The 25,316-nt window shown below is 60.5% G+C and overlaps 1 protein-coding gene across 1 annotated transcript in view; it reads left to right on the top strand.

The window, feature by feature from the left end:
• Positions 1-25,316, top strand: part of st14 (ST14 transmembrane serine protease matriptase) — a 247,426-nt gene that overhangs the window by 166,778 nt on the left and 55,332 nt on the right. Inside the window, exons 7-8 of the mRNA XM_072468842.1 lie at positions 5,849-6,080; positions 24,664-24,803. Of these exons, the coding sequence (XP_072324943.1) occupies positions 5,849-6,080; positions 24,664-24,803 (372 nt within the window). The remainder of the gene's footprint in view (positions 1-5,848; positions 6,081-24,663; positions 24,804-25,316) is intronic.

The raw sequence follows: 25,316 nt of genomic DNA, 5'->3' as shown, positions 1-25,316 counted from the left end.
CCCCCAGTGTCTCTCCCCCCCCAGTGTCTCTCCCCCCCCCAGCGTCTCTCCCCCCCCAGCATCACTCCCCCCCCCCCCCCAGCGTCTCTCCTCCCCCCCCGTCTCTCTCCCCCCCGTCTCTCTTCCCCCCCCCGTCTCTCTCCCCCCCACCCCCGTCTCTCTCCCCCCCCATCTCTCTCCCCCCCCCCCATCTCTCTCCCCCCCCCCCGTCTCTCTTCCCCCCCCCCCCATCTCTCTTCCCCCCCCCGTCTCTCTTCCCCCCCCCAGTGTCTCCCCCCCCCCAGTGTCTCTCCCCCCCCCCCCAGTGTCTCTCCCCCCCCCCAGTGTCTCTCCCCCCCCCCCCAGTGTCTCTCCCACCCCCCAGTGTCTCTCCCCCCCCCCCAGTGTCTCTCCCCCCCCCCCCAGTGTCTCTCCCCCCCCCCCAGTGTCTCTCCCCCCCCCAGTGTCTCTCCCCCCCCAGTGTCTCTCCCCCCCCAGTGTCTCTCCCCCCCCCAGTGTCTCTCCCCCCCCGTGTCTCTCCCCCCCCAGTGTCTCTCCCCCCCCAGTGTCTCTTCCCCCCCCCAGTGTCTCTCCCCCCCCCCCCAGTGTCTCTCCCCCCCCCCAGTGTCTCTCCCCCCCCCCAGTGTCTCTCCCCCCCCCCCAGTGTCTCTCCCCCCCCCAGTGTCTCTCCCCCCCCCAGTGTCTCTCCCCCCCCCCCAGTGTCTCTCCCCCCCCCCAGTGTCTCTCCCCCCCCAGTGTCTCTCCCCCCCAGCGTCTCTTCCCCCCCCCCCCCCCAGCGTCTCTCCCCCCCAGCGTCTCTCCCCCCCCCAGCGTCTCTCCCCCCCAGCGTCTCTCCCCCCCCAGCGTCTCTCCCCCCCCCCAGCGTCTCCCCCCCCCAGCGTCTCTCCCCCCCCCAGTGTCTCTCCCCCCCCCAGTGTCTCTCCCCCCCCCCCAGTGTCTCTCCCCCCCCCCAGTGTCTCTCCCCCCCCCCCCAGTGTCTCTCCCCCCCCCCAGTGTCTCTCCCCCCCCAGTGTCTCTCCACCCCCCCAGTGTCTCTCCCCCCCCCCCAGTGTCTCTCCCCCCCCCAGTGTCTCTCCCCCCCCCCCCCCCAGTGTCTCTCCCCCCCCCCCAGTGTCTCTCCCCCCCCCCAGCGTCTCTTCCCCCCCCCCAGCGTCTCTTCCCCCCCCCCAGCGTCTCTTCCCCCCCCCCCCCCAGCGTCTCTTCCCCCCCCCCAGCGTCTCTTCCCCCCCCCCAGCGTCTCTCCCCCCCCAGTGTCTCTCCCCCCCCAGTGTCTCTTTCCCCCCCCCCAGTGTCTCTCCCATCCCCCAGTGTCTCTCCCCCCCCCAGTGTCTCTCCCCCCCCCCAGTGTCTCTCCCCCCCCCAGTGTCTCTCCACCCCCCCAGTGTCTCTCCCCCCAGCGTCTCTTCCCCCCCCCCAGCGTCTCTTCCCCCCCCCCAGTGTCTCCCCCCCCCCAGTGTCTCCCCCCCCCCAGTGTCTCCCCCCCCCAGCGTCTCCCCCCCCCCAGCGTCTCTCCCCCCCCCAGCGTCTCTCCCCCCCCAGCGTCTCTCCCCCCCCCAGCGTCTCTTCCCCCCCCCAGCGTCTCTTCCCCCCCCAGCGTCTCTTCCCCCCCCAGCGTCTCTTCCCCCCCCAGCGTCTCTCCCCCCCCAGCGTCTCTCCCCCCCCCAGCGTCTCTCCCCCCCCCCAGCGTCTCTCCCCCCCCCAGCGTCTCTCCCCCCCCCAGCGTCTCTCCCCCCCCAGCGTCTCTCCCCCCCCAGTGTCTCCCCCCCCCCAGTGTCTCTCCCCCCCCCAGTGTCTCTCCCCCCCCCCCCAGCGTCTCCCCCCCCCAGCGTCTCCACCCCCCCAGCGTCTCTCCCCCCCCCAGCATCACTCCCCCCCCCCCCCAGCGTCTCTCCTCCCCCCCCGTCTCTCTCCCCCCCCCGTCTCTCTCCCCCCCCCGTCTCTCTCCCCCCCCGTCTCTCTCCCCCCCGTCTCTCTCCCCCCCGTCTCTCTCCCCCCCCGTCTCTCTCCCCCCCCGTCTCTCTTCCCCCCCCGTCTCTCTCCCCCCCACCCCCGTCTCTCTCCCCCCCCATCTCTCTCCCCCCCCCCATCTCTCTCCCCCCCCGTCTCTCTTCCCCCCCCCGTCTCTCCTCCCCCCCCCCCCCCGTCTCTCTTCCCCCCCCCCGTCTCTTCCCCCCCCCCCCGTCTCTCTCCCCCCCCCCCGTCTCTCTCCCCCCCCCCCCCGTCTCACTCCCCCCCCCCCCCCCCGTCTCACACCCCCCTCCCCTCCCCCACCCCTCCCCTCCCCTCCCCCCTCCCACCCCACCCCCACCCTCCCCCCCCCCCTCCACCCCTCCCACCCACCCACCCCCCCCCCACCCCACCACCCACCCACCCCACCCCACCCCCACCCACCCCACCCCACCCCCCCCCACCCTCCCACCCCACCCCACCCCACCCCCCCCCACCCCCCCCCCCCCCACCCTCCCCCCCCCACTCCACTTCACCCCCCCCACCCCACTTCACCCCCCCACCCCTCTACTCCCCCCCCACTCCCTCTTCTCCCCCCCCACCCCCTCTTCTCCCCCCCACTCCCACTTCCCCCCCCCCACTCCCACTTCACCCCCCCCACACCCACTCACCCCCCCCACTCCCACATCTCCCCCCCCCCACTCCCTCTTCTCCCCCCCCACTCCCACTTCTCCCCCCCACTCCCTCTTCTCCCCCCCACTCCCTCTTCTCCCCCCCCACTCCCTCTTCTCCCCCCCCCACTCCCTCTTCTCCCCCCCCACACCCTCTTCTCCCCCCCCACTCCCTCTTCTCCCCCCCCACTCCCTCTTCTCCCCCCCCACTCCCTCTTCTCCCCCCCACTCCCTCTTCTCCCCCCCCCACTCCCTCTTCTCCCCCCCCACTCCCTCTTCTCCCCCCCACTCCCTCTTCTCCCCCCCCACTCCCTCTTCTCCCCCCCCACACCCTCTTCTCCCCCCCCACTCCCTCAACACCCCCCCACTCCCTCTTCACCCCCCCCACTCCCTCTCACCCCCCCCACCCCTCTACTCCCCCCCACTCCCTCTTCTCCCCCCCCACTCCCTCTTCTCCCCCCCACTCCCTCTTCTCCCCCCCACACCCTCTTCACCCCCCCACCCCACTCCCCCCCCCACTCCCACTTCTCCCCCCCCACTCCCTCTTCACCCCCCCCACTCCCACTCACCCCCCCACTCCCTCTTCTCCCCCCCACTCCCTCTTCTCCCCCCCACTCCCTCTTCTCCCCCCCCCACTCCCTCTCTCCCCCCCCACTCCCTCTTCTCCCCCCCACTCCCTCTCACCCCCCCACTCCCTCTCCTCCCCCCCACTCCCTCTCCTCCCCCCCCACTCCCTCTCCTCCCCCCCCACTCCCTCTCCTCCCCCCCCACTCCCTCTCCTCCCCCCCACTCCCTCTCCTCCCCCCCACTCCCTCTCCTCCCCCCCCACTCCCTCTCCTCCCCCCCACTCCCTCTCCTCCCCCCCCACTCCCTCTCCTCCCCCCCACTCCCTCTCCACCCCCCCCACTCCCTCTCCTCCCCCCCCACTCCCTCTCCTCCCCCCCACTCCCTCTCCTCCCCCCCCACTCCCTCTCCTCCCCCCCACTCCCTCTCCTCCCCCCCCACTGCCTCTCCTCCCCCCCACTCCCTCTCCTCCCCCCCCTCCCCTCCCTCCCCCCCTCCCCCTCCCTCCCTCCCTCCTCCCCCCCCTCCCTCCCTCCCTCCCCCCCTCCCCCCCTCCCTCCCCCCCACTCCCTCTTCTCCCCCCCCACTCCCTCTTCTCCCCCCCACTCCCTCTTCTCCCCCCCCACTCCCTCTTCTCCCCCCCCCACTCCCTCTTCTCCCCCCCCACTCCCTCTTCTCCCCCCCCACTCCCTCTTCTCCCCCCCCACTCCCTCTTCTCCCCCCCACTCCCTCTTCTCCCCCCCCACTCCCTCTTCTCCCCCCCACTCCCTCTTCTCCCCCCCCACTCCCTCTTCTCCCCCCCCACTCCCTCTTCTCCCCCCCCCCACTCCCTCTTCTCCCCCCCCCCCACTCCCTCTTCTCCACCCCCCCACTCCCTCTTCTCCCCCCCACTCCCTCTTCTCCCCCCCCACTCCCTCTTCTCCCCCCCACTCCCTCTTCTCCCCCCCACTCCCTCTTCTCCCCCCCCACTCCCTCTTCTCCCCCCACTCCCTCTGCTCCCCCCCACTCCCTCTGCTCCCCCCACTCCCTCTTCTCCCCCCCACTCCCTCTTCTCCCCCCCCACTCCCTCTTCTCACCCCCCCCACTCCCTCTTCTCCCCCCCACTCCCTCTTCTCCCCCCCACTCCCTCTTCTCCCCCCCACTCCCTCTTCTCCCCCCCACTCCCTCTTCTCCCCCCCACTCCCTCTTCTCCCCCCCACTCCCTCTTCTCCCCCCCCACACTCCCTCTTCTCCCCCCCCACTCCCTCTTCTCCCCCCCACTCCCTCTTCTCCCCCCCCCTCCCTCTTCTCCCCCCCCCTCCCTCTTCTCCCCCCCCTCCCTCTTCTCCCCCCCACTCCCTCTTCTCCCCCCCCCACTCCCTCTTCTCCCCCCCCACTCCCTCTTCTCCCCCCCCACACTCCCTCTTCTCCCCCCCCCCCACTCCCTCTTCTCTCCCCCCCCACTCCCTCTTCTCTCCCCCCCCACTCCCTCTTCTCTCCCCCCCCCCACTCCCTCTTCTCTTCCCCCCCCCACTCCCTCTTCTCCCCCCCACTCCCTCTTCTCTCCCCCCCCACTCCCTCTTCTCTCCCCCCCCACTCCCTCTTCTCTCCCCCCCACTCCCTCTTCTCCTCCCCCCCACTCCCTCTTCTCCCCCCCACTCCCTCTTCTCCCCCCCCCCACTCCCTCTTCTCGCCCCCCCCCACTCCCTCTTCTCCCCCCCACTCCCTCTTCTCTCCCCCCCACTCCCTCTTCTCTCCCCCCCCACTCCCTCTTCTCCCCCCCCACTCCCTCTTCTCCCCCCCCCACTCCCTCTCTCCCCCCCACACTCCCTCTTCTCCCCCCCACTCCCTCTTCTCTCCCCCCCACTCCCTCTTCTCCCCCCCACTCCCTCTTCTCCCCCCCCCCACTCCCTCTTCTCCCCCCCACACTCCCTCTTCTCCCCCCCCACTCCCTCTTCTCTCCCCCCCCACTCCCTCTTCTCTCCCCCCCCACTCCCTCTTCTCCCCCCCACTCCCCCCCAACTCCCTCTTCTCCCCCCCACTCCCTCTTCTCCCCCCACTCCCTCTTCTCCCCCCCACTCCCTCTTCTCCCCCCCCACTCCCTCTTCTCCTCCCCCACTCCCTCTTCTCCCCCCCCACTCCCTCTTCTCCCCCCCCCACTCCCTCTTCTCCCCCCCCCCACTCCCTCTTCTCCCCCCCCCACTCCCTCTTCTCCCCCCCCCACTCCCTCTTCTCCCCCCCCCACTCCCTCTTCTCCCCCCCCCCCACTCCCTCTTCTCCCCCCCCACTCCCTCTTCTCCCCCCTCCCTCCCTCTTCTCCCCCCTCCCTCCCTCTTCCCCCCCGCCTCCCTCCCCCCGTCCTCCCTCCCCCTCCCCCTCCTCCCCGTCCTCCCCCTCCTCCCTCCCCCCCCCCTCCCCCTCCTCCCTCCCCCCCTCCCCCTCCTCCCTCCCCCCTCCCCTCCTCCCTCCCCCTCCCCCTCCCCCCTCCTCCCTCCCCCCCACCCCCTCCTCCCTCCTCCCTCCCCCCCCACCCCCTCCTCCCTCCCCCCTCCCCCCCCTCCTCCCTCCCCCCTCCCCCCCCTCCTCCCTCCCCCCTCCCCCCCCTCCCCCTCCTCCCCCTCCTCTCTCCCCCCCTCCTCTTCCCCTCACTCGGTTACCTGTCCTGATGTTGTGTCATATGTGTACAGGAACCTGTTATCACACTTATCACGCCAAGGACACGGACATGACGTTTACCTCGCCGGGGTTCAATAAGGATGGTTACCCAAACAACATCCACTGTCAGTGGGTTCTCCGAGCCGACACCGACCATGTGATTTACCTCGAATTCCTTGACTTCAACACGGACGATGATTGTGGCAATGATTTTGTTATGGTCCATGATTCGCTGAGCCCCGCCGAGGATGACGTGATCACCAAGTGAGCTACAACCCCAAACTCTCCCTACCTAACCTCGAGGGAGCTTTACTCCCTGTCTAACCTCGAGGGAGCTTTACTCCCTGTCTAACCTCGAGGGAGCTTTACTCCCTATCTAACCCCAAGGGAGCTTTACTCCCTATCTAACCCCGAGGGAGCTTTACTCTGTATCTAACTTCGAGGGAACTTTACTTCCTGTCTAACCTGAAGGGAGCTTTACTCTGTATCGAACTTCGAGGGAGATTTACTCTGTGTCTAACCTCGAGGGAGCTTTACTCTGTATCTAACCTCGAGGGAGCTTTACTCCCTATCTAACCTCGAGAGAACTTTACTCCCTATCTAACCTCAAGGGAGCTTTACTCTGTATCGAACTTCGAGGGAGATTTACTCTGTGTCTAACCTCGAGGGAGCTTTACTCTGTATCTGACCTCGAGGGAGCTTTACTCCCTATCTAACCTCAAGGGAGCTTTACTCCCTATCTAACCTCGAGAGAACTTTATTCCCTATCTAACCTCGAGGGAGCCTTACTCCCTATCTAACCTTGAGGGAGCTTTACTCCCTATCTAGCCTCGAGGAGCTGTACTCTGTATCTAACTTCGAGGGAACTTTACTCCCTATCTAACCTCGAGGGTACTTTACTCTGCATCTAACCTCGAGGGAGCTTTACACTGTATCTAACTCCGAGGGAGCTTCACTCTGTAGCGAACCTCGAGGGAGCTTTACGCTGTAGCGAACCTAGAGGGAGCTTTACTCTTGTGTCTAACCTCGAGGGAGCTTTACTCTGTATCTAACTTCGAGGCAACTTTACTTCCTGTCGAACCTCGAGGGAGCTTCACTGTATCGAACCTCGAGGGAGCCTCACTCTGTATCGAACCTCGAGGCAGCTTCACTCTGTATCGAACCTTGAGGGAGTTTCACTCTGTATCGAACCTCGAGGGAGCTTCACTCTGTATCGAACCTCGAGGGAGCTTCACTCTGTAGCGAACCTCGAGGGAGCTTCACTCTGTAGCGAACCTGGAGGGAGCTTTACTGTATCGAACCTCGAGGGAGCCTCACTCTGTATCGAACCTCGAGGCAGCTTCACTCTGTGTCTAACCTTGAGGGAGTTTCACTCTGTATCGAACCTCGAGGGAGTTTCACTCTGTATCGAACCTCGAGGGAGATTTGCTCTGTAGAGAACCTCGAGGGAGGTTTACTGTGTCTAACCTCGAGGGAGCTTTACTCCTTGTCTAACCTCGAGGGAGCTTTACTTCCTATCTAACCCCGAGGGAGCTTTACTCTGTATCTAACTTCGAGGGAACTTTACTTCCTGTCTAACCTCAAGGGAGCTTTACTCTGTATCTAACCTCGAGGGAGCTTTACTCTGTATCTAACTTCGAGGGAACTTTACTTCCTGTCTAACCTCAAGGGAGCTTTACTCTGTATCTAACCTCGAGGGAGCTTTACTCTGTATCTAACTTCGAGGGAACTTTACTTCCTATCTAACCCCGAGGGAGCTTTACTCTGTATCTAACCTCGAGGGAGCTTTACTCCCTATCTAACCCCGAGGGAGCTTTACTCTGTATCTAACTTCGAGGGAACTTTACTTCCTGTCTAACCTCAAGGGAGCTTTACTCTGTATCTAACTTCGAGGGAACTTTACTCCCTATCTAACCTCGAGGGTACTTTACTCTGCATCTAACCTCGAGGGAGCTTTACACTGTATCTAACTCCGAGGGAGCTTCACTCTGTAGCGAACCTCGAGGGAGCTTTACGCTGTAGCGAACCTAGAGGGAGCTTTACTCTGTGTCTAACCTCGAGGGAGCTTTACTCTTGTGTCTAACCTCGAGGGAGCTTTACTCTGTATCTAACTTCGAGGCAACTTTACTTCCTGTCGAACCTCAAGGGAGCTTTACTCTATCTAACCTCGAGGAAGCTTTACTCTGTTTCTAACTTCGAGGGAACTTTACTCCCTATCTAACCTCGAGGGTACTTTACTCTGCATCTAACCTCAAGGGAGTTTTACACTGTATCGAACCTCGAGGGAGCTTCACTGTATCGAACCTCGAGGGAGCCTCACTCTGTATCGAACCTCGAGGCAGCTTCACTCTGTATCGAACCTTGAGGGAGTTTCACTCTGTATCGAACCTCGAGGGAGCTTCACTCTGTATCGAACCTCGAGGGAGCTTCACTCTGTAGCGAACCTCGAGGGAGCTTCACTCTGTAGCGAACCTGGAAGGAGCTTTACTCTGTAGCGAACCTCGAGGGAGCTTTACTCTTTAGCGAACCTCGAGGGAGGTTTACTGTGTCTAACCTCGAGGGAGCTTTACTCCTTATCTAACCTCGAGGGAGCTTTACTCTGTATCTAACCTCGAGGGAGCTTTACTTCCTATCTAACCCCGAGGGAGCTTTACTCTGTATCTAACTTCGAGGGAACTTTACTTCCTGTCTAACCTCAAGGGAGCTTTACTCTGTATCTAACCTCGAGGGAGCTTTACTCTGTATCTAACTTCGAGGGAACTTTACTTCCTATCTAACCTCAAGGGAGCTTTACTCTGTATCTAACCTCGAGGGAGCTTTACTCCCTATCTAACCCCGAGGGAGCTTTACTCTGTATCTAACTTCGAGGGAACTTTACTTCCTGTCTAACCTCAAGGGAGCTTTACTGTGTATCTAACCTCGAGGGAGCTTCACTCTGCATCTAACTTCGACGGAGCTTCACTCTGCATCTAACTTCGAGGGAACTTTACTTCCTATCTAACCTCAAGGGAGCTTTACTCTGTATCTAACCTCGAGGGAGCTTCACTCTGCATCTAACTTCGAGGGAGCTTCACTCTGTATCTAACCTCGAGGGAGCTTCACTCTGCATCTAACTTCGAGGGAGCTTTACTCCCTATCTAACCTCAAGGGAGCTTCACTCTGTATCTAACCTCGAGGGAGCTTTACTCCCTATCTAACCCCGAGGGAGCTTTACTCTGTATCTAACTTCGAGGGAACTTTACTCCCTATCTAACCTCGAGGGAGCTTTACTCCCTATCTAACCTCAAGGGAGCATTACTCTGTATCTAACCTCGAGGGAGCTTTACTCCCTATCTAACCCCGAGGGAGCTTTACTCCCTATCTAACCTCAAGGGAGCTTTACTCTGTATCTAACCTCGAGGGAGCTTTACTCCCTATCTAACCCCGAGGGAGCTTTACTCTGTATCTAACTTCGAGGGAACTTTACTCCCTATCTAACCTCGAGGGAGCTTTACTCTGTATCTAACTTCGAGGGAACTTTACTTCCTATCTAACCTCAAGAGAGCTTTACTCTGTATCTAACTTCGAGGGAGCTTTACTCCCTATCTAACCTCGAGGGAGCTTTACTCCCTATCTAACCTCGAGGGAGCTTTACTCTATCTAACCTCGAGGGAGCTTTACTCCCTATCTAACCTCGAGGGAGCTTTACTCCCTATCTAACCTCAAGGGAGCTTTGCTCTGTATCTAACCTCGAGGGAGCTTTACTCCCTATCTAACCCCGAGGGAGCTTCACTCTGTATCTAACTTCGAGGGAGCTTTACTCCCTATCTAACCTCAAGGGAGCTTTACTCTGTATCTAACCTCGAGGGAGCTTTACTCCCTATCTAACCCCGAGGGAGCTTTACTCTGTATCTAACTTCGAGGGAACTTTACTTCCTGTCTAACCTCGAGGGAGCTTTACTCTGTATCTAACTTCGAGGGAACTTTACTCCCTATCTAACCTCGAGGGTACTTTACTCTGCATCTAACCTCAAGGGAGTTTTACACTGTATCGAACCTCGAGGGAGCTTCACTGTATCGAACCTCGAGGGAGCCTCACTCTGTATCGAACCTCGAGGCAGCTTCACTCTGTGTCTAACCTTGAGGGAGTTTCACTCTGTATCGAACCTCGAGGGAGTTTCACTCTGTATCGAACCTCGAGGGAGATTTGCTCTGTAGCGAACCTCGAGGGAGGTTTACTGTGTCTAACCTCGAGGGAGCTTTACTCCTTGTCTAACCTCGAGGGAGCTTTACTCTGTATCTAACCTCGAGGGAGCTTTACTTCCTATCTAACCCCGAGGGAGCTTAACTCTGTATCTAACTTCGAGGGAACTTTACTTCCTGTCTAACCTCAAGGGAGCTTTACTCTGTATCTAACCTCGAGGGAGCTTTACTCTGTATCTAACTTCGAGGGAACTTTACTTCCTATCTAACCTCAAGGGAGCTTTACTCTGTATCTAACCTCGAGGGAGCTTTACTCCCTATCTAACCCCGAGGGAGCTTTACTCTGTATCTAACTTCGAGGGAACTTTACTTCCTGTCTAACCTCAAGGGAGCTTTACTCTGTATCTAACTTCGAGGGAACTTTACTCCCTATCTAACCTCGAGGGTACTTTACTCTGCATCTAACCTCGAGGGAGCTTTACACTGTATCTAACTCCGAGGGAGCTTCACTCTGTAGCGAACCTCGAGGGAGCTTTACGCTGTAGCGAACCTAGAGGGAGCTTTACTCTGTGTCTAACCTCGAGGGAGCTTTACTCTTGTGTCTAACCTCGAGGGAGCTTTACTCTGTATCTAACTTCGAGGCAACTTTACTTCCTGTCGAACCTCAAGGGAGCTTTACTCTATCTAACCTCGAGGAAGCTTTACTCTGTTTCTAACTTCGAGGGAACTTTACTCCCTATCTAACCTCTAGGGTACTTTACTCTGCATCTAACCTCAAGGGAGTTTTACACTGTATCGAACCTCGAGGGAGCTTCACTGTATCGAACCTCGAGGGAGCCTCACTCTGTATCGAACCTCGAGGCAGCTTCACTCTGTATCTAACTTCGAGGGAACTTTACTTCCTGTCTAACCTCAAGGGAGCTTTACTCTGTATCTAACCTCGAGGGAACTTTACTTCCTATCTAACCTCAAGGGAGCTTTACTCTGTATCTAACCTCGAGGGAGCTTTACTCTGTATCTAACTTCGAGGGAACTTTACTTCCTATCTAACCTCAAGGGAGCTTTACTCTGTATCTAACCTCGAGGGAGCTTTACTCTGTATCTAACCTCGAGGGAGCTTTACTCCCTATCTAACCCCGAGGGAGCTTTACTCTGTATCTAACTTCGAGGGAACTTTACTCCCTATCTAACCTCAAGAGAGCTTTACTCTGTATCTAACTTCGAGGGAGCTTTACTCCCTATCTAACCTCGAGGGAGCTTTACTCCCTATCTAACCTCGAGGGAGCTTTACTCTATCTAACCTCGAGGGAGCTTTACTCCCTATCTAACCTCGAGGGAGCTTTACTCCCTATCTAACCTCAAGGGAGCTTTGCTCTGTATCTAACCTCGAGGGAGCTTTACTCCCTATCTAACCCCGAGGGAGCTTCACTCTGTATCTAACTTCGAGGGAGCTTTACTCCCTATCTAACCTCAAGGGAGCTTTACTCTGTATCTAACCTCGAGGGAGCTTTACTCCCTATCTAACCCCGAGGGAGCTTTACTCTGTATCTAACTTCGAGGGAACTTTACTTCCTGTCTAACCTCGAGGGAGCTTTACTCTGTATCTAACTTCGAGGGAACTTTACTCCCTATCTAACCTCGAGGGTACTTTACTCTGCATCTAACCTCAAGGGAGTTTTACACTGTATCGAACCTCGAGGGAGCTTCACTGTATCGAACCTCGAGGGAGCCTCACTCTGTATCGAACCTCGAGGCAGCTTCACTCTGTGTCTAACCTTGAGGGAGTTTCACTCTGTATCGAACCTCGAGGGAGTTTCACTCTGTATCGAACCTCGAGGGAGATTTGCTCTGTAGCGAACCTCGAGGGAGGTTTACTGTGTCTAACCTCGAGGGAGCTTTACTCCTTGTCTAACCTCGAGGGAGCTTTACTCTGTATCTAACCTCGAGGGAGCTTTACTTCCTATCTAACCCCGAGGGAGCTTAACTCTGTATCTAACTTCGAGGGAACTTTACTTCCTGTCTAACCTCAAGGGAGCTTTACTCTGTATCTAACCTCGAGGGAGCTTTACTCTGTATCTAACTTCGAGGGAACTTTACTTCCTATCTAACCTCAAGGGAGCTTTACTCTGTATCTAACCTCGAGGGAGCTTTACTCCCTATCTAACCCCGAGGGAGCTTTACTCTGTATCTAACTTCGAGGGAACTTTACTTCCTGTCTAACCTCAAGGGAGCTTTACTCTGTATCTAACTTCGAGGGAACTTTACTCCCTATCTAACCTCGAGGGTACTTTACTCTGCATCTAACCTCGAGGGAGCTTTACACTGTATCTAACTCCGAGGGAGCTTCACTCTGTAGCGAACCTCGAGGGAGCTTTACGCTGTAGCGAACCTAGAGGGAGCTTTACTCTGTGTCTAACCTCGAGGGAGCTTTACTCTTGTGTCTAACCTCGAGGGAGCTTTACTCTGTATCTAACTTCGAGGCAACTTTACTTCCTGTCGAACCTCAAGGGAGCTTTACTCTATCTAACCTCGAGGAAGCTTTACTCTGTTTCTAACTTCGAGGGAACTTTACTCCCTATCTAACCTCTAGGGTACTTTACTCTGCATCTAACCTCAAGGGAGTTTTACACTGTATCGAACCTCGAGGGAGCTTCACTGTATCGAACCTCGAGGGAGCCTCACTCTGTATCGAACCTCGAGGCAGCTTCACTCTGTATCTAACTTCGAGGGAACTTTACTTCCTGTCTAACCTCAAGGGAGCTTTACTCTGTATCTAACCTCGAGGGAGCTTTACTTCCTATCTAACCTCAAGGGAGCTTTACTCTGTATCTAACCTCGAGGGAGCTTTACTCTGTATCTAACTTCGAGGGAACTTTACTTCCTATCTAACCTCAAGGGAGCTTTACTCTGTATCTAACCTCGAGGGAGCTTTACTCTGTATCTAACTTCGAGGGAACTTTACTTCCTGTCTAACCTCAAGGGAGCTTTACTGTGTATCTAACCTCGAGGGAGCTTCACTCTGCATCTAACTTCGAGGGAGCTTCACTCTGAATCTAACTTCGAGGGAACTTTACTTCCTATCTAACCTCAAGGGAGCTTCACTCTGTATCTAACCTCGAGGGAGCTTCACTCTGCATCTAACTTCGAGGGAGCTTTACTCCCTATCTAACCTCAAGGGAGCATTACTCTGTATCTAACCTCGAGGGAGCTTTACTCCCTATCTAACCCCGAGGGAGCTTTACTCCCTATCTAACCTCAAGGGAGCTTTACTCTGTATCTAACCTCGAGGGAGCTTTACTCCCTATCTAACCCCGAGGGAGCTTTACTCTGTATCTAACTTCGAGGGAGCTTTACTCCCTATCTAACCTCGAGGGAGCTTTACTCCCTATCTAACCTCGAGGGAGCTTTACTCTATCTAACCTCGAGGGAGCTTTACTCCCTATCTAACCTCGAGGGAGCTTTACTCCCTATCTAACCTCAAGGGAGCTTTGCTCTGTATCTAACCTCGAGGGAGCTTTACTCCCTATCTAACCCCGAGGGAGCTTCACTCTGTATCTAACTTCGAGGGAGCTTTACTCCCTATCTAACCTCAAGGGAGCTTTACTCTGTATCTAACCTCGAGGGAGCTTTACTCCCTATCTAACCCCGAGGGAGCTTTACTCTGTATCTAACTTCGAGGGAACTTTACTTCCTGTCTAACCTCGAGGGAGCTTTACTCTGTATCTAACTTCGAGGGAACTTTACTCCCTATCTAACCTCGAGGGTACTTTACTCTGCATCTAACCTCAAGGGAGTTTTACACTGTATCGAACCTCGAGGGAGCTTCACTGTATCGAACCTCGAGGGAGCTTCACTCTGTAGCGAACCTCGAGGGAGCTTCACTCTGTAGCGAACCTGGAGGGAGCTTTACTGTATCGAACCTCGAGGGAGCCTCACTCTGTATCGAACCTCGAGGCAGCTTCACTCTGTGTCTAACCTTGAGGGAGTTTCACTCTGTATCGAACCTCGAGGGAGTTTCACTCTGTATTGAACCTCGAGGGAGATTTGCTCTGTAGCGAACCTCGAGGGAGGTTTACTGTGTCTAACCTCGAGGGAGCTTTACTCCTTGTCTAACCTCGAGGGAGCTTTACTCTGTATCTAACCTCGAGGGAGCTTTACTCTGTATCTAACCTCGAGGGAGCTTTACTCCCTATCTAACCCCGAGGGAGCTTAACTCTGTATCTAACTTCGAGGGAACTTTACTTCCTGTCTAACCTCAAGGGAGCTTTACTCTGTATCTAACCTCGAGGGAGCTTTACTCTGTATCTAACTTCGAGGGAACTTTACTTCCTGTCTAACCTCGAGGGAGCTTTACTCTGTATCTAACTTCGAGGGAACTTTACTCCCTATCTAACCTCGAGGGTACTTTACTCTGCATCTAACCTCAAGGGAGTTTTACACTGTATCGAACCTCGAGGGAGCTTCACTGTATCGAACCTCGAGGGAGCTTCACTCTGGAGCGAACCTCGAGGGAGCTTCACTCTGTAGCGAACCTGGAGGGAGCTTTACTGTATCGAACCTCGAGGGAGCCTCACTCTGTATCGAACCTCGAGGCAGCTTCACTCTGTGTCTAACCTTGAGGGAGTTTCACTCTATATCGAACCTCGAGGGAGTTTCACTCTGTATCGAACCTCGAGGGAGATTTGCTCTGTAGCGAACCTCGAGGGAGGTTTACTGTGTCTAACCTCGAGGGAGCTTTACTCCTTGTCTAACCCCGAGGGAGCTTTACTCTGTATCTAACTTCGAGGGAACTTTACTTCCTGTCTAACCTCAAGGGAGCTTTACTGTGTATCTAACCTCGAGGGAGCTTCACTCTGCATCTAACTTCGAGGGAGCTTTACACCCTATCTAACCTCAAGGGAGCTTCACTCTGTATCTAACCTCGAGGGAGCTTTACTCTGTATCTAACTTCGAGGGAACTTTACTTCCTATCTAACCTCAAGGGAGCTTTACTCTGTATCTAACCTCGAGGGAGCTTTACTCCCTATCTAACCCCGAGGGAGCTTTACTCTGTATCTAACTTCGAGGGAACTTTACTTCCTGTCTAACCTCAAGGGAGCTTTACTGTGTATCTAACCTCGAGGGAGCTTCACTCTGCATCTAACTTCGAGGGAGCTTTACTCCCTATCTAACCTCAAGGGAGCTTCACTCTGTATCTAACCTCGAGGGAGCTTTACTCCCTATCTAACCTCGAGGGAGCTTTACTCTGTATCTAACTTCGAGGGAACTTTACTTCCTATCTAACCTCAAGGGAGCTTCACTCTGCATCTAACTTCGAGGGAGCTTTACTCCCTATCTAACCTCAAGGGAGCATTACTCTGTATCTAACCTCGAGGGAGCTTTACTCCCTATCTAACCCCGAGGGAGCTTTACTCCCTATCTAACCTCAAGGGAGCTTTACTCTGTATCTAACCTCGAGGGAGCTTTACTCCCTATCTAACCCCGAGGGAGCTTTACTCTGTATCTAACTTCGAGGGAACTTTACTCCCTATCGAACCTCGAGGGAGCTTTACTCTGTATCTAACTTCGAGGGAACTTTACTTCCTATCTAACCTCAAGAGAGCTTTACTCTGTATCTAACCTCGAGGGAGCTTTACTCCCTATCTAACCTCGAGGGAGCTTTACTCTGTATCTAACTTCGAGGGAGCTTTACTCTATCTAACCTCGAGGGAGCTTTACTCCCTATCTAACCTCGAGGGAGCTTTGCTCTGTATCTAACCTCGAGGGAGCTTTACTCCCTATCTAACCCCGAGGGAGCTTCACTCTGTATCTAACTTCGAGGGAGCTTTACTCCCTATCTAACCTCAAGGGAGCTTTACTCTGTATCTAACCTCGAGGGAGCTTTACTCCCTATCTAACCCCGAGGGAGCTTTACTCTGTATCTAACTTCGAGGGAACTTTACTTCCTGTCTAACCTCGAGGGAGCTTTACTCTGTATCTAACTTCGAGGGAACTTTACTCCCTATCTAACCTCAAGGGAGCTTCACTCTGTATCTAACTTCGAGGGAGCTTCACTCTGTAGCGAACCTCGAGGGAGCTTTACGCTGTAGCGAACCTCGAGGCAGCTTTACGCTGTAGCGAACCTCGAGGGAGCTTTACTCTGTATTTAACCTCGAGGGAGCTTTACTCTGTATCTGACCTCGAGGGAGCTTTACTCTGTATCTGACCTCGAGGGAGCTTTACTCTGTATCTAACTTCGAGGGAACTTTACTTCCTGTCGAACCTCAAGGGAGCTTTACTCTGTATCTAACCTCGAGGAGGCTTTACTCTGTATCTAACTTCGAGGGAACTTTACTTCCTATCTAACTTCAAGGGAGCTTCACTCTGTATCTAACCTTGAGGGAGCTTCACTCTGTAGCGAACCTCGAGGGAGCTTTACGCTGTAGCGAACCTCGAGGGAGCTTTCTCTGTAGCGAACCTCGAGGGAGCTTTACTCTGTCGCGAACCTCAAGGGAGCTTTACGCTATAGCAAACCTCGAGGGAGCTTTACTCGGTAGCGAACCTCGAGGGAGCTTTACTCTGTTGCGAACCTCGAGGGAGCTTTACTCTGTGTCTAACCTCGAAGGAGCTTTACTGTGTCTAACCTCGAGGGAGCTTTACTCTGTATCGAACCTCGAGGGAGATTTGCTCTGTAGTGAACCTCGAGGGAGCTTTACTCTGTATCGAACTTCGAGGGAGTTTTACTCTGTCTAACCTCGAGGGAGCTTTACTCTGTATCTGACCTCGAGGGAGCTTTACTCTGTATCTGACCTTGAGGGAGATTTACCCTCCAGCGAACCTCGAGGGAGCTTTTGTGAGGGCCACGAAGAATCCAGCACGAGTTTTAAGGATACAAAGTAATAACATTTATTTACAATAACATACATATATATATATATATATATAAATAAAAACTGCAGCAGCAACTTCCCTTGCTGCACACTCCTTCCTGCTGGTTCCAAACTGGCCAGCTTTATTTATACTTGGAGTTTGCTAATGGTTTCTCCGCCCCCCTCATTGGGGAAGCTCATACTCCCACAGGATTGTGGGATTGTCATTAGTCCCCAGCCAATGGTAAGCAGGCAGGTTATAACATCCCTCCCCGCCCAAAGTCCAAGGAATCGACCGAAGACCCTGGCGAAGGAGGGCGGCGGACTCGTTTTGCTGCAGGCCGGACACCATTTGCACGCGGCGCTGGATCAGACGGCGTGTAACGAGACGGAGACCGGCGCTTCCGTGATGAACGGCGTAACAGTTGTACATCCACGGCCCGTGGACCCGAGGATTCCCCCTCTGATGCGTCCTGTGTCTCCATCTCGGAGTCAGAGTCTGCTGCCTCTGTCATGTCAGCGTCTCTATCTCCATTCTGTTCTGTAACGACCTGCGCAGGCTTCGAGTGAGGCACCAGTGGAAGATTTTGAGGACTACCTTCCCTTGTCTCTGGTCTCTGCGGCTGTAGAAATGAGCTCCGGGGGCGGGGAATCTTTGGAGGGGATAGTCTTCTGGACCGAACGTAGTCTACATGTTTGCGCTGGAGCCGACCCTGGGCTTGCACCTGGTAAGATATAGGGCCCGTTTGGCGAAAGATTACGCCAGGAACCCACTGGGCACCACCAGCAAAATTCCGAACGAACACTGGGTCACCGGGCGCAAACTGCCGAATCGGCCGATGCCGAGAAAATCCCTGTCCCTGCCGTTCTTGTGTGCGGCGTACTTTTGCGCCAATGTCCGGGAAAACCATACTAAGGCGGGTGCGAAGTCTCCGGCCCATTAGGAGTTCTGCTGGAGCTACCCCAGTCACCGCATGGGGGGTGGTCCTATGCGTAAACAAAATGTGAGCCAGTCTCGTGTCCATTGATCCGGAAGACTGCTTCTTTAGTCCTCTTTTGAATGTCTGCACTGCGCGCTCTGCCAACCCATTTGAAGCCGGGTGGTAAGGGGCAGTGCGGATATGGCGTATGCCGTTCATCTTCATGAACCTCGCAAACTCCTCACTCGTGAATGGAGTGCCGTTATCCGTGACCAGCACCTCGGGGCGGCCATGCGTACTAAAAGACAAACGCATCTTTTCAATTGTTCCGCAGGACGTTGTCCCCTGCATCTTATGCACCTCTAGCCATTTAGACTTGGCGTCGATTAATTGAAGGAACATGGATCCTTGAAAAGGGCCTGCGAAATCTGCATGCAAGCGTGCCCAAGGCCGCCCTGGCCATTCCCAGTGATGTAGGGGCGCGGCCGGCGGAAGCTTCTGATGCTCCTGGCAAATGGAGCAGTTTTGGGCCACCTTCTCAATGTCGGTTTCAAGGCCTGGCCACCAGACATGACTCCGGGCCAACATTTTAATTTTGGTCACACCCGGATGCAAGTCTCTTAGTGTCAGTTCCTGTCCACTTTCCGGGACAATCACACGCGTCCCCCACAAGAGGATGCCGTCTTCCATGCTGAATTCTAACAGCTTGGAGAAAAATGCCTGCAACGCGCCTGGGAGCTGTCTATGCTGCCCACCATACAGGACTATGTGCCGAACCTTTGACAGGACTGGCTCCATCTGGGTCCACTCACGGATCTGTGACGCCGTGACAGGCAAGGTGTCTATAAAATTTAGTGTTGCAACCACCTCACCGTTCGTGGGGGTCGACATGGGGCCGGTCGATAAAGGCAATCGGCTCAGTGCGTCGGCATTTGCTATTTGCGTTCCTGGTTCCCTTGCTGCACACTCCTTCCTGCTGTTTCCAAACTGGCCAGCTTTATTTATACTTGGAGTTTACTGATAGTTTCTCCGCCCCCCTCATTGGAGAAGGTCATACTCCCACAGGATTGTGGGATTGTCATTAGTCCCCAGCCAATGGTAAGCAGGCAGGTTATAACAGGAGCTTTACTCTGTATCGAACCTTGAGGGAGCTTTAGTCTGTGTCTAACCTCGAGGGAGTTTTACTCTGTATCTAACCATGAGCTGGCTTTACTCTCCGCTGGGCCCTCTCGCTGTCCCGGCCCCTCTCGCTGTCCCGGCCCCTCTCGCTGTCCCGGCCCCTCTCGCTGTGCCGGCCCCTCTCGCTGTGCCTCTCACTGTCTGTCTCTCAGGTCTCTCTCTCGCCGTCTCCCTTTCTCTTTGACTCTCTCCGTTTGACTCTGTCTCACACCTAAACTACTCACTCTCAGACCCAAGATATTTGTGACTGCTCTTGATCGCCATCTGCTGGTGTGATGTATTTACATGAAATTGATAACCCTTAGCTCCCATACAATATCCGTATTGTTACAACACTCTCTCCTCTCTCTCACAATCTCTTTCTCATGCTCCCTCTCGCGTTCTGTCTCTCGACCCCTCTGACTGTCCCTATGACACTGTCTTTCTCTCTGTCTCCCTCTCTCTGTCTCCCTCTCTCTGTCTCTCTCTCTCTCTGTCACTCCCCCTCTCTGTCACTCCCCCTCTCTGTCACTCCCCCTCTCTGTCACTCCCTCTCTCTGTCACTCCTCCTCTCTGTCCCTCCCCCTCTCTGTCACTTCCCCTCTCTGTCACTTCCCCTCTCTGTCCCTCCCCCTCTCTGTCCCTCCCCCTCTCTGTCCCTCCCCCCCTCTGTCCCTCCCCCTCTCTGTCCCTCCCCCTCGCTGTCCCTCCCCCTCGCTGTCCCTCCCCCTCGCTGTCCCTCCCCCTCGCTGTCCCTCCCCCTCGCTGTCCCTCCCCCTCGCTGTCCCTCCCCCTCTCTGTCTCCCACTCGCTGTCTCCCCCTCGCTGTCTCCCCCCTCTGTCTCCCCTTCTCTGTCTGTCGCTCCCCCTCTGCCTGTCGCTCCCCCTCTGCCTGTCGCTCCCCCTCTGCCTGTCGCTCCCCCTCTGCCTGTCGCTCCCCCTCTCCCCCCGCTCCCCGTCTCCCCCCCCGCTCTCCGTCTCCCCCCCGCTCTCCGTCTCCCCCCCGCTCTCCGTCTCCCCCCCGCTCTCCGTCTCCCCCCCGCTCTCCGTCTCCCCCCCGCTCTCCGTCTCCCCCCCGCTCTCCGTCTCCCCCCCGCTCTCCGTCTCCCCCCCGCTCTCCGTCTCCCCCCCGCTCTCCGTCTCCCCCCCGCTCTCCGTCTCCCCCCCGCTCTCCGTCTCCCCCCCGCTCTCCGTCTCCCCCCCGCTCTCCGTCTCCCCCCCGCTTTCCGTCTCCCCCCCGCTTTCCGTCTCCCCCACGCTCTCCGTCTCCCCCCCGCTCTCCGTCTCCCCCCGCTCTCCGTCTCCCCCCCGCTCTCCGTCTCCCCCCCGCTCTCCGTCTCCCCCCCGCTCTCCGTCTCCCCCCCGCTCTCCGTCTCCCCCCCGCTCTCCGTCTCCCCCCCGCTCTCCGTCTCCCCCCCGCTCTCCGTCTCCCCCCCGCTCTCCGTCTCCCCCCCCGCTCTCCGTCTCCCCCCCGCTCTCCGTCTCCCCCCCCGCTCTCCGTCTCCCCCCCCCGCTCTCCGTCTCCCCCCCGCTCTCCGTCTCCCCCCCGCTCTCCGTCTCCCCCCCGCTCTCCGTCTCCCCCCCGCTCTCCGTCTCCCCCCCGCTCTCCGTCTCCCCCCCGCTCTCCGTCTCCCCCCCGCTCTCCGTCTCCCCCCCGCTCTCCGTCTCCCCCCCGCTCTCCGTCTCCCCCCCGCTCTCCGTCTCCCCCCCGCTCTCCGTCTCCCCCCCGCTTTCCGTCTCCCCCCCGCTTTCCGTCTCCCCCCCGCTTTCCGTCTCCCCCACGCTCTCCGTCTCCCCCCCGCTCTCCGTCTCCCCCCCGCTCTCCGTCTCCCCCCCGCTCCCCGTCTCCCCCCCCGCTCTCCGTCTCCCCCCCCGCTCTCCGTCTCCCCCCCCGCTCTCCGTCTCCCCCCCCGCTCTCCGTCTCCCCCCCCGCTCTCCGTCTCCCCCCCCGCTCTCCGTCTCCCCCCCCGCTCTCCGTCTCCCCCCCCGCTCTCCGTCTCCCCCCCCGCTCTCCGTCTCCCCCCCCGCTCTCCGTCTCCCCCCCCGCTCTCCGTCTCCCCCCCCGCTCTCCGTCTCCCCCCCCGCTCTCCGTCTCCCCCCCCGCTCTCCGTCTCCCCCCCCGCTCTCCGTCTCCCCCCCCGCTCTCCGTCTCCCCCCCCGCTCTCCGTCGCCCCCCCGCTCTCCGTCGCCCCCCCGCTCTCCGTCGCCCCCCCGCTCTCCGTCGCCCCCCGCTCTCCGTCTCCCCCCCGCTCTCCGTCTCCCCCCCGCTCTCCGTCTCCCCCCCCGCTCTCCGTCTCCCCCCCGCTCTCCGTCTCCCCCCCCGCTCTCCGTCTCCCCCCCCGCTCTCCGTCTCCCCCCCCGCTCTCCGTCTCCCCCCCGCTCTCCGTCTCCCCCCCGCTCTCCGTCTCCCCCCCGCTCTCCGTCTCCCCCCCGCTCTCCGTCTCCCCCCCGCTCTCCGTCTCCCCCCCGCTCTCCGTCTCCCCCCCGCTCTCCGTCTCCCCCCCGCTCTCCGTCTCCCCCCCGCTTTCCGTCTCCCCCCCGCTTTCCGTCTCCCCCCCGCTTTCCGTCTCCCCCACGCTCTCCGTCTCCCCCCCGCTCTCCGTCTCCCCCCCGCTCTCCGTCTCCCCCCCGCTCCCCGTCTCCCCCCCCGCTCTCCGTCTCCCCCCCCGCTCTCCGTCTCCCCCCCGCTCTCCGTCTCCCCCCCCGCTCTCCGTCTCCCCCCCCGCTCTCCGTCTCCCCCCCCGCTCTCCGTCTCCCCCCCCGCTCTCCGTCTCCCCCCCGCTCTCCGTCGCCCCCCCGCTCTCCGTCGCCCCCCCGCTCTCCGTCGCCCCCCCGCTCTCCGTCGCCCCCCGCTCTCCGTCGCCCCCCCGCTCTCCGTCGCCCCCCGCTCTCCGTCGCCCCCCGCTCTCCGTCGCCCCCCCGCTCTCCGTCGCCCCCCCGCTCTCCGTCGCCCCCCCGCTCTCCGTCGCCCCCCCGCTCTCCGTCGCCCCCCCGCTCTCCGTCGCCCCCCGCTCTCCCTCGCCCCCCCGCTCTCCCTCGCCCCCCCGCTCTCCCTCGCCCCCCCGCTCTCCCTCGCCCCCCCGCTCTCCCTCGCCCCCCCGCTCTCCCTCGCCCCCCCGCTCTCCCTCGCCCCCCCGCTCTCCCTCGCCCCCCCGCTCTCCCTCGCCCCCCCGCTCTCCCTCGCCCCCCCGCTCTCCCTCGCCCCCCCGCTCTCCCTCGCCCCCCCGCTCTCCCTCGCCCCCCCGCTCTCCCTCGCCCCCCCGCTCTCCCTCGCCCCCCCTCGCTCCCTCGCCCCCCCTCGCTCCGTCGCCCCCCCTCGCTCCGTCGCCCCCCTTCGCTCCGTCGCCCCCCTTCGCTCCGTCGCCCCCCCTCGCTCCGTCGCCCCCCCTCGCTCCGTCGCCCCCCCTCGCTCTGTCGCCACCTCTCGCTCCGTCGCTCCCTCGCCCGCCCCCTCGCCCCCTCTCGCTCCCTCGCCCACTCCCTCGCCCCCTTTCGCTCCCTCGCCCCCCTCGCTCCCTCGCCCCCCTCGCGCGCTCCCTCGCCCCCTCTCGCTCCCTCGCGCGCTCCCTCGCCCCCCTCGCTCCCTCGCCCCCCTCGCTCCCTCGCCCCCCTCGCTCCCTCGCCCCCCTCGCTCCCTCGCCCCCCTCGCTCCCTCGCCCCCCTCGCTCCCTCGCCCCCCTCGCTCCCTCGCCCCCCCTCGCTCCCTCGCCCCCCTCGCTCCCTCGCCCCCCTCGCTCCCTCGCCCCCCCTCGCTCCCTCGCCCCCCCTCGCTCCCTCGCCCCCCCTCGCTCCCTCGCCCCCCCTCGCTCCCTCGCCCCCCCTCGCTCCCTCGCCCCCCTCGCTCTCTCGCCCCCTCTCGCTCCCTCGCCCCCTCTCACCCCCTCTCGATCCCTCTCCCCCTCTCGCTCCCTCGCCCCCTCTCGCTCCCTCGCCCCCTCTCGCTCCCTCGCCCCCTCTCGCTCCCTCTCTCGCTCCCTCGCCCCCTCTCGCTCCCTCGCCCCCTCTCGCTCCCTCGCCCTCTCTCGCTCCCTCGCCCCCTCTCGCTCCCTCGCCCCCTCTCGCTCCCTCGCCCCCTCTCGCTCCCTCGCCCCCTCTCGCTTCCTCTCGCTCCCTCGCCCCCTCTCGCTCCCTCGCCCCCTCTCGCTCCCTCGCCCCCTCTCGCTCCCTCGCCCCCTCTCGCTCCCTCGCCCCCTCTCGCTCCCTCGCCCCCTCTCGCTCCCTCGCCCCCTCTCGCTCCCTCGCCCCCTCTCGCTCCCTCGTCCCCTCTCGCTCCCTCGTCCCCTCTCGCTCCCTCGCCCCCTCTCGCTCCCTCGCCCCCTCTCGCTCCCTCGCCCCCTCTCGCTCCCTCGCCCCCTCTCGCTCCCTCGCCCCCTCTCGCTCCCTCGCCCCCTCTCGCTCCCTCGCTCCCTCGCCCCCTCTCGCTCCCTCGCCCCCTCTCGCTCCCTCGCCCCCTCTCGCTCCCTCGCCCCCTCTCGCTCCCTCGCCCCCTCTCGCTCCCTCGCCCCCTCTCGCTCCCTCGCCCCCTCTCGCTCCCTCGCCCCCTCTCGCTCCCTCGCCCCCTCTCGCTCCCTCGCCCCCTCTCGCTCCCTCGCCCCCTCTCGCTCCCTCGCCCCCTCTCGCTCCCTCGCCCCCTCTCGCTCCCTCGCCCCCTCTCGCTCCCTCGCCCCCTCTCGCTCCCTCGCCCCCTCTCGCTCCCTCGCCCCCTCTCGCTCCCTCGCCCCCTCTCGCTCCCTCGCCCCCTCTCGCTCCCTCGCCCCCTCTCGCTCCCTCGCCCCCTCTCGCTGTCTCGCCCCCTCTCGCTGTCTCGCCCCCTCTCGCTGTCTCGCCCCCTCTCGCTGTCTCGCCCCCTCTCGCTGTCTCGCCCCCTCTCGCTGTCTCGCCCCCTCTCGCTGTCTCGCCCCCTCTCGCTGTCTCGCCCCCTCTCGCTGTCTCGCCCCCTCTCGCTGTCTCGCCCCCTCTCGCTGTCTCGCCCCCTCTCGCTGTCTCGCCCCCTCTCGCTGTCTCGCCCCCTCTCGCTGTCTCCCCCCCTCTCGCTGTCTCGCCCCCTCTCGCTGTCTCGCCCCCTCTCGCTGTCTCGCCCCCTCTCGCTGTCTCGCCCCCTCTCGCTGTCTCGCCCCCTCTCGCTGTCTCGCCCCCTCTCGCTGTCTCGCCCCCTCTCGCTGTCTCGCCCCCTCTCGCTGTCTCGCCCCCTCTCGCTGTCTCGCCCCCTCTCGCTGTCTCGCCCCCTCTCGCTGTCTCGCCCCCTCTCGCTGTCTCGCCCCCTCTCGCTGTCTCGCCCCCTCTCGCTGTCTCGCCCCCTCTCGCTGTCTCGCCCCCTCTCGCTGTCTCGCCCCCTCTCGCTGTCTCGCCCCCTCTCGCTGTCTCGCCCCCTCTCGCTGTCTCGCCCCCTCTCGCTGTCTCGCCCCCTCTCGCTGTCTCGCCCCCTCTCGCTGTCTCGCCCCCTCTCGCTGTCTCGCCCCCTCTCGCTGTCTCGCCCCCTCCCTCACTGTCTCTCGCCATCTCTCTCTGACACTCTCTTTCTGTCTGCCCCCTCCGAGCCCGCCCCCACCCGTGCCCGCCCCCCCCTGAGCACCCCCCAAGCCCGCCCCCCCGAGCCCGCCCTCACGACTCCGCCTCTCTCTCTCGCGCTCTTTCGCTCCCTCTCTCCCTTTGTCTCACCCTCGCACAGTCTCTCGCTCTCTCTCTCACACTTTTACACTATCTCATGCTCTGACGCTCTCTCACTCACCTTCCCGACAGGAAATGTGGGAAACGGCCCTCGAGTAAGCACCTATCCTTGATGTCCTCGGGGAGTGTGATGCTCGTCACGTTACTGAGCGATGAGAATGAGAGGTTCAAGGGATTCTCTGCCAATTTCAGTCAACGAGTGAAAATGCGAGGTATGTTCATCTGAGAACCCATGGGTAGGGTTGCGGGTGGGAACCCCACATGACGCAGCACCCAGGGGTGGGGGTGCGGGTGGGGCCCCCACATGGCGCAACACCAGGAGTGGTGGTGCAGGTGGAAACCCGTACATGGAGCAGCACCCAGGGGTGGGGGTGCGGGTGGGGCCCCCACATGGAGCAGAACCCAGGGGTGGGGGTGCGGGGCGAAACCCCCACATGGAGCAGCACCCAGGTGTGGGGGTGCGGGGGAATCATCCACATGGAGCAGCACCCAGGGGTAGGGTTGCGGGTGGGAACCCAACATGACGCAGCACCCAGGGGTGGGGGTGCGGGTGGGACCCCCACATGGAGCAACACCAGGAGTGGTGGTGCGGGGGAAACCCCCACATGGAGCAGCACCCAGGGGTGGGGTGCGGGTGGAACCGCCCACATGGAGCAGCACCCAGGGGTGGGGGTGCGGGTGGAACCGTCCACATGGAGCAGCACCCAGGGGTGGAGGTGCGGGTG

This window comes from Scyliorhinus torazame, chromosome 12 (assembly GCF_047496885.1).
Source record: "Scyliorhinus torazame isolate Kashiwa2021f chromosome 12, sScyTor2.1, whole genome shotgun sequence".
Classification (NCBI taxonomy): domain Eukaryota; kingdom Metazoa; phylum Chordata; class Chondrichthyes; order Carcharhiniformes; family Scyliorhinidae; genus Scyliorhinus; species Scyliorhinus torazame.
The sequence above is the reverse complement of the archived record's forward strand: the minus strand, read 5'-3'. Positions and strand labels throughout refer to the sequence as shown.